This window comes from Vombatus ursinus, unplaced genomic scaffold, assembly GCF_900497805.2.
Source record: "Vombatus ursinus unplaced genomic scaffold, bare-nosed wombat genome assembly UNPS02014812.1, whole genome shotgun sequence".
NCBI lineage: Eukaryota > Metazoa > Chordata > Mammalia > Diprotodontia > Vombatidae > Vombatus > Vombatus ursinus.
Window position 1 is genome coordinate 75,995,694 of NW_020954590.1, and position 8,414 is coordinate 76,004,107.

Sequence of the window (8,414 nt, forward strand, 5' to 3'; positions counted from 1 at the left end):
ACACAATTTGTCTTTAACAGTCAACAAGCATGTGTTAAGAGTCTGCTATGTGCCAAGAATTATGCAAAGGCAAAAATGAAGCATTTCATTGCCGGGCAAGGGGAAGATGATATATACATGTGAATACAAAATATAAGCCAACAAATGCCAGGTGATAAAGCAGGGAGGACCCTAGCAGCCACAGGGAGAGTAAGAAGGGACTTATGTTGAATGTGGCATTTGTGTTTTGAAGGAAAAGAGGGGCTTGAAGCATAGAAAGGGGGAAGAGTACTACAGAACCAGAAGACAGCCAGTGCAAAGCCACAGAGATGGGAAGTGGAGTGTTGAGTTTGAGGAAAGGAAAGAAATTTAGTTTGGCTGGATTGAAGAGTATGGAAAGGAGAGTAATATATAGCAAGGTTGAAATGGATAGGTTGTGAATGAGTTTAAAACATTGACAAAGGAGTATATATTTGATTCCCGAAGCAATAGGGAGCCACAGGAATTCAAAGAGTAGGGGAAGTGAGTGTGGGTCAGTTTTAGGCTGTTTAAAAGATGGATTGGAGAGGAAGTGAAATGAGACAAATTACAAACTATTTCTATAGTTCCAAGCATAAAGTAATAATAGTCTAACCTACAGTCATAGCTATCTGAGTAAAAAGTAAGGGACTGAAGCGAGAAATATTGTTAAGGCAAAAAAGACAGTATTCAGAAAACACAGAGATGGGGCAGCTAGGTGGCGCAGTGGATAAAGCACCAGCCCTGGAGTCAAGGGGACCTGAGTTCAAATCCAAACTCAGACACATAACACTTACTAGCTGNACAGTATTCAGAAAACACAGAGATGGGGCAGCTAGGTGGCGCAGTGGATAAAGCACCAGCCTTGGAGTCAAGGGGACCTGAGTTCAAATCCAAACTCAGACACATAACACTTACTAGCTATGTGACACTGGGCAAGTCACTTAACCTCATTGTCTAGCAAAAATTAATTAATTAATCAACACTAAATGAGATAAAAGATGAGAAGACATTTACCTCCAATAACATTTCTCTAGCCCAACCTATTTAAGCAAATTGTGCAGGAATGAAATAGAGAAGATTTCTTCTTAATAAGAAGGCCTAGGAAGCTTCTGTCACTTAAAAAGAGTTGATAAACTTTTTAGGGAAAGTTCTAGAAAGAAATTTTAGTACTTCAAGGTATTCTGCCTTTTCCTCTGGTAAATATTCTCAGGTATGTCATCCAGAAGATGGAGGGTTGCATCAGTCATTTTGAAAATGTTTGTAAACGGGGCAGCGAGGTGGTGCAGTGGACAGAGCATGGGCCCTGGAGTCAGGAGGACCTGAGTTCAAATATGACCTCAAGCACATAACACTTACTAGCCATGTGACTCTGGGCAAGTCACTTACCCCCAATTGCCTCACCAAAAGAAAAAAATATATGTTTGCTACCAACAGTAGAAATTATTTAATGAGCAGAGAAAGAGGGTGAGAAATAAAGTATGGGTCCTTCCTTAAGCAGCTGAATGGGCTGAGCAGGAAGGAACATGTGAAGGTGAGAAAACTCAAGACTGCTTGTAGCTTGTTACCAATTTAACTCACCACATCTCCTCCTCTCAACATGAGCTTACTATCTTTCTCAACTAACAAGTGACCCTAAGTCATTTTTACTGCTTCTGGCTGGCCCCCTGGGTTTAGACTTATTCACAGATGCTAAAGTACAGGTGTTAAATACCTCATTAACTCTTTTCTTTTACTCACTCTGGGAACTATATATTCCCAAAATACTTTCCCCAATTTTTCTTCAGTTCTTTCCTGACATGTGCTCTAAGCCATGAAGTCTTCTGAGCCAAGTTTGTCTGATAGCTCTAAACTTTTTAAAGGGGAGACAGGAGGTAACACTTTGTCCCACCTATGTAAGGGTGGCCACTTCACCTAGAGTAGGGTAGGATGGGGTAGTGAGGCAACTTGTCTCTTATAGGAGCTCAAACCTTATTTCTTCTATAGGATCTGAAGTAAGCAAACTGACAAAAACACGGGTTTAGCAATATAAACAGGTTACTTCACAAAGGCCACACATTGTTCCCTTGTGTCCCTTACTACTTATTACGGAAATAACTATTGTTTATTATTGTTAGAAAAAAATATAGCTGCTGCTCCTACTACTGCTGTGGCTGCTGTACTACTACTGCTACAATGTACCAGAGGAACTTGAGCTATAACAATTAAAATCTCTCTGTTGACCATCTTAGACTAATGAGGGTTATGGATAAAGTGGGAACTGAGCTCTAAGGGCATTTATGTGATGACTGCTAACTCCTCTTGAGGAAGACATTATCTTTGTGCAAACCTCATATTTCTTTTCTTTTTCTCCAAATACAGGTGGCTTACTGAAGATGAGCATGATGGACTCACTGTTATAAAACTCTACCCATAAATCTGGTTTTTTTCTGCCTTTATCCTCAATACATTTCTTTTTTCAAATTCCTATTGATCTGAATTCTCATATTCCTTTATGTAAAATTATAAAAATGTCATAATTATTATAGATGAATGTCAAAATAATAACAGCCAGCGTTTATATCACCAGTAGCATTTAATGTTTGTTGGATATGTAATTCCTTCTATGGGAAATATTAAATAGTTGGACTGGAATACTCTGTAAATAAACAGACTTAAAACAAACAGTAACTCTGTCCATGCATGATAAATACACTTAAGTAGATCAATAAATTTAGCACCCAAGATATTTTTTTTTCCATTAAGTATTGATTGTCCTCATAGCCTTTAGTAAAATAAAGTGAGGAAACAAACATGCTGTTTGTGTGACACATCTGTCCTTCTTTCCAAAGAGTTTGCTCTAAATCCATTCGTTGCAAAGCAGAGGTAATAACAATAACAGCCACCAAATATAAATATGCTTTAAGTTTTGCAAAATGGCTTGCATATACTATCTCATTTTATCTTCACAACAACCCTGAGAGTTAAGTTCTATTATTATCTCCATTTTACGGATGACAGGTTGTGCCCTCCCTAGGTTTACATAGCTAGTAAATGTCTGAGGCTAGATTGGAACTCAGGTCTTCCCAACTCCAGGTCTAGTACTCTCTCCACTGTGTTTCCAATACATAGGAGAAATGTATCAAATTCCAGATTGTAAATGCATTTAAGTTATGGTTTGACCAGTTCCCTAGTTCTCCTACCTTCTCCAGACTACTCTCCTTCATATCTAGTGCTCTGAAGTACTACTTAGAAGTATGAATCTTTAGCGCTGGAAGGGACAATTGGATATCCACTAGTCTTCACCAGTAATATTAAAGGTATAAAATTGGTGCCCACAGAAGTTAAATGACTGACTTAAGGTGATAAAGTAAATAAATGAGCTAGCCTAGATCCTAGGTTTTCTGACTCCTAATCCAGTATGTTCTCCCTGTACCATGTTGTTTCCTAACATAAATTACTATTACTAAGAACCATAATTATGTTAATTTCCCCAGTCCTCTGTTCATTATAATGTTTTCTTCTCTCTAACTTCCTAGTCACCTAGGCTTATGACCGTCTGGCAATCATTGACTTTTATCTCCCTGTTAAGAGGAAATAAACATTAATATGGTGCCTATGATGTGCCAGGCACTGTGCTAAATGCTTAAAAAAGAAGTTTCTCATTTGATCCTTACAACAACCCTGTGAAAAAGTTGAGGAAACTGAGCCAAACAGTTTGTGACTTGGTCACATAGCCAGTAAGTATCTCAGGCTAGATTTGAATTCAGGTCTTCCTGACTTCATGTCCAGTGCTCTATTCACTTTGCCACAAGCTAACTCCTATTAACTGCCATATATAATCAATAGACAAGTCAATTTTACCTTGACAATATCGCTCATGTATCTTCCCTCTTATCATTTTGACTATGCCTATCCTAGTTCAGGACTTCTATTGACACTGTGATGATACAATAATTTCCTGGTCACCTACTGAAAGAGATCTCAAACTGAAAAATTGAAGGAATATTATAGCCAAATTCTAGAGCTCCTAGTTCAGTACGAAAATACTAAAAGCAGCCAGAAAGAAACAATTAAATATTGAGGAGCCAGAGTTAAGATCACATCGAATTTAGCAGCTACCATTATACAGAAGCAGAAGGCTTGGAAAGTGGTATTTTAGAAGGCAAAAGAGCTAGGATTACAACCAAAAATGACTTACCTGGAAAAATCGAGTATCATCCTACAGGATAAAAATGAATAATTAATGAAATAGAGAACTTCTAGGCATTACTGATGAAAAGACCAGAGCTAAATAGAAAATTTGACATTCAAACACAAGACTCAAGAGAAGCAAAAAATATAAACATGAGTGAGATATCATGAGAAACGTAATAAAGTTAAACTGTTCACATTCCCAAATGGTAAGATGATATATGTAACTTCCAAGACATTTATCTTCATTAGGGCAGTCAGAGGGTATGGGATGTTGGGATGATCTCAAAGGAATAATGGAAGGCTGAGAAAGATGTATATACTTGGGACAAGGGGAAAGAGAGAGAAAGAGTGGGGAAATTATCTCATATAAACGAGATGTGCAAGGAAGAGTTTTTACAATGTCAGGGATGTGGGGGAGGGGCAAGTGGACAACACTTGAACCTCTCTTTCATATGAGCTGGTTCAAAGAGGGAAGAATATATACATATACACACTCAATTCAGTATAAAAATCCAGCTTACCCAAATGGGAAATAGGAGGAGAAGGAACTACAAGAAAGGTAGGATGATAAGAGAAAAGAGATTAAGAGAGACAGTGGTCAGAAACAAAACAGTCTTTTGAGGAGGATCAGGATAAAAAAAAGAGACAGAGAAGGATAAGGAAGGAGAGAAATACAGAGTTACCAATCATAACTATAAATGTGAATGGGATGAACTTGCCCATTATATAGAAGCAGAGAGTAGAATGGATTAGAAACCAGAATCCAACAATATGTCCTTCACAAGAAACATACTTGAAGAAGAAATACACATGGAGTTAAAATAAGAGGCCAATTTTCCTATTAAATATTGATGCAAAAATTTTAAATAAAATACTAGTAAAAAGATTACAGTAATATATTATAAATTTCATACATTATGACTAGGTGGGATTTATACTACAAATGCATGGCTGGTTCAATATTAGGAAAACTATAAGCATAACTGACCATACCAAAACAAAACCAACAAAACTCATATGATTATATAGAGGCAAAAAAAAAAACTTCTGACAAAATGTAATATTCATTCTTACTGAAAAGACAGGAAAGCAAAGGAAGCTTTTCTTAAAATGATAGGTAGTATCTATATAAAACAAGCAAGTATTATTTGGAAAAGGGAAAAACTAGAAGTCATCCCAATAAGATCAGGGTGAAGCAAAGATGACCATTATCACCTTTATTGCCCACTATTGTACTAGAAATACTAGTTATAAGCAATAAAACAAAAAAAAAAGGATTGAAAAACTAAGAATAGTCAACAAGGAAACAAAACTATCACCTTTGAAGATGATATGATGTTACACTTAGAGAACTCTAGAGAATGAACTAGAAAACCAAATGAAACAATTAACAACTTCAGCAAAGTTTCAGGATATAAAATAAACCCATATAAATCATTAGCATTTCTATATACTACTAACAAAACCTAGCAGGAAGAGACATAAAGAGAGATTTCATTTAAAATAACTGCAGACAGCATAAAATTGTTGGGAGTCTACTTACGAATGCAAACCCAGGGACTATATGAACACAATTACTAAATAAAGAAAATATAAATAATTGGAAAATATTAATTTCTCATGGGTAGACTAAGCCAGTATAATAAAAATGATCATTCTGCCTATGTTAATTTACTTATTCAGCACCATACCAATTAAATTGCCAAAAAAAAATTTACAGAGCTAGAAAAAAATAATAACAATTTCAACTGGAAGAACAATAGGTCAAGAATTATAAATGAAATAAAAGAAAAAAAAAAAGATCTGAAGGAAGGTAGCCTAACAGTATCAGATTTGAAACTATACTACAAAGATTTGAAACTATACTATCAAAACAGTCTGGTACTGAATATGAAATAGAGTGGTTGATCAGTCAAATAAATTAGGTACACAGTAGTAAATTACCATAGTAATCTAGAGTTTGATAAACTCAAATATCTAAGCTTTTGGTCCAAGGACTCATTTTCTGGGGGGAAAAAAACTGCTGGAAAAAAACAAAAGTAATTGGCCAGAAACCTGGCATAGGCCAATATCTCACACTGTATATTGGGATAAGGTAAAAATGGGTACATGATTTAGAAATAAATGATGATATTCTAAGTAAACTAAGGTGCATCTAAAAAAAATACCTGTGACCCTATCTAAATATAAGGGAAGAGTTCATAACCAAATGAGATACAGAGAGGATTGTGAGAGGTAAAATAGATGATTTGGATTATATGCAATTAAAAAGGTTTTGCACAAACAAAACCAACACAGTGAAAATTAGAAGGAAAGCAGGAATCTGGGGAAATTTTTTCAGCAACTTTCTCAGATAAAGAGGATTCTGGGAAGATGGTGGAATATGACATAAAATTACCTGGCTCTTCCAAATTCCCCAAAAAACAATTTAACGTAATGCCTCCAAGTTAACTTTAGAAAGGCAGAAATTACTAAAAGTTGGGGTAAACCAGTTGTCCAGCCTAAAACAACTTGGGAGGACTTTGGGAAAAACCTGACCTCCTAGAGTGATGGTCTGTCCTGATGGAAATTCAGGTACTTCTGGGCAGATATTGCTGAATTAACAAACAGGAAGCCCTGGGGGCATCTGTGTTACAGCAGACTCAGCTTCAGGAACTTTTACCCCAGGGATAGTATGAGAGTCAGATGGCTGATCAGGGGAAGATTGCAGAGCCCTCCACTAGTGCTAGAAAAGGCTCCCAGGTTTGCTGACCAGATTTGGTCCCAGGAAGTGACTGTGAGACTGAAAAAGTGAGCACACACAGGTGCGTGCTGTTATAAAAGTGTGGGGCCCCGATGACATGGTCACTCATAGAAGAGTAGAGTCCCTGGTTCTGATTCCAGGGCAGAGGAGTGAACTGAAGCTTGCAACCATTGCAGGGACCGTAGGGAGTAAGAACATTTGTAGTGACAACATTGCTGGGGGTCCTATCACAGCTCAGGGGCTGGGAAGAGTATTTGAGGTCAGGCTCCCAGATAAAGCTCAGAAAACAATAGCATGAAAAACCTGAAGCTTAAGACATTATCCTCTATGCCTCAGAACTAAAACCCAGCTCTAATACAAAGTTAATAGCCAAGAAATAAGCTACTAAAATGAGGAAAGGAAAGAGAAAGAACCTGACCACAGATATCTACTATAATAATAGAGAGATCTGGGTTCAAATTCAGAAGAAAACAATGAAGTCAAAATAGCTATTTCTACTTCAAAGAAAAACACAAAATGGCCACAAGCACAAAAATAGCTCTTAGGAGAGCTTAAAAGGGACTTTAAAAATCAAATAAGAGAGGTGGAGGAAAATTAAAGGAAAAACTAAGAATAATGCAAGAAAATCAAGAAAGTTATGAAAAGAAAGTCAATCAATTGGAAGAGATCCAAAAACTTATGGAAGAAAATAACCCTTTAAAAATTAGAATTGGGCAAGGGAAGCTAATGACTTCATAAGACATCAGGAAATCAAAAAGAATGAAAAAAATAGAAGGCAATGTGAAACTTCTTATTAGAAAAACAACTGACCAGGAAAACAGATCAAGGAGAGAGATAAAATAAGAATTGTTAGGCTACTTCAAAGTTATGATCAAAAAAGGAGTCTAGTTACTATACTTCAAGAAATTAGTAAGGAAAATTATTCTGAAGTTTTAGAACTAGAGGGTAAAATAGAAATTGAAAAAAATCCACTGATCACCACCTACAAGAATCAGGAGAAACAAAAGAAGGTAAACATAAAAGATCAATTATAAGAGATTTTGTAAGGTCAGACAAAAGCATATGATTATATCAGTAGGTACAGAAAAAGCTTCTGAGAAAATACTATTAAAAACACTTGAAAGCATAGTTATAAATGTATTTTTCCTTAAAATGATAAGGAACATCTATCTAAAATCATCAGTGAGTATTATTTATAAGGGGATAAGCTAGAAAACTTCCCAATAATATCAGGAATGAAATAAGGATGCCCATTATCACCACTATTATTCAATGTATTAGAAATGCTAGCAATCACAATAAGAGGGGAAAAAAATTAAGGGAATCAGAATGGTCAATGAAGTAATAAAACTATCTCTTTTTGCAGACAATATGATGATATACTTGGAAAATCCTAGAGATTCAACTAAAAAGCTAGTTAAAAAAATAATAATTTAGAAATCATCAGCATTTTGATATATAACCAATAAAATTATGCAAGAAGAGACAGTAAGAGATA

The 8,414-nt window shown here is 35.9% G+C and overlaps 1 protein-coding gene across 1 annotated transcript in view; it reads left to right on the top strand.

The window, feature by feature from the left end:
- LOC114053992 (lipoxygenase homology domain-containing protein 1-like) overlaps positions 1 to 2,713 on the top strand; it is a 657,625-nt gene extending 654,912 nt beyond the window's left edge. Inside the window, 1 exon segment of the mRNA XM_027877094.1 lies at positions 2,359 to 2,713. Coding sequence (XP_027732895.1) covers positions 2,359 to 2,413 — 55 coding nt within the window. The 3' untranslated portion in view covers positions 2,414 to 2,713.
- Positions 2,714 to 8,414: the final 5,701 nt, after the last annotated feature.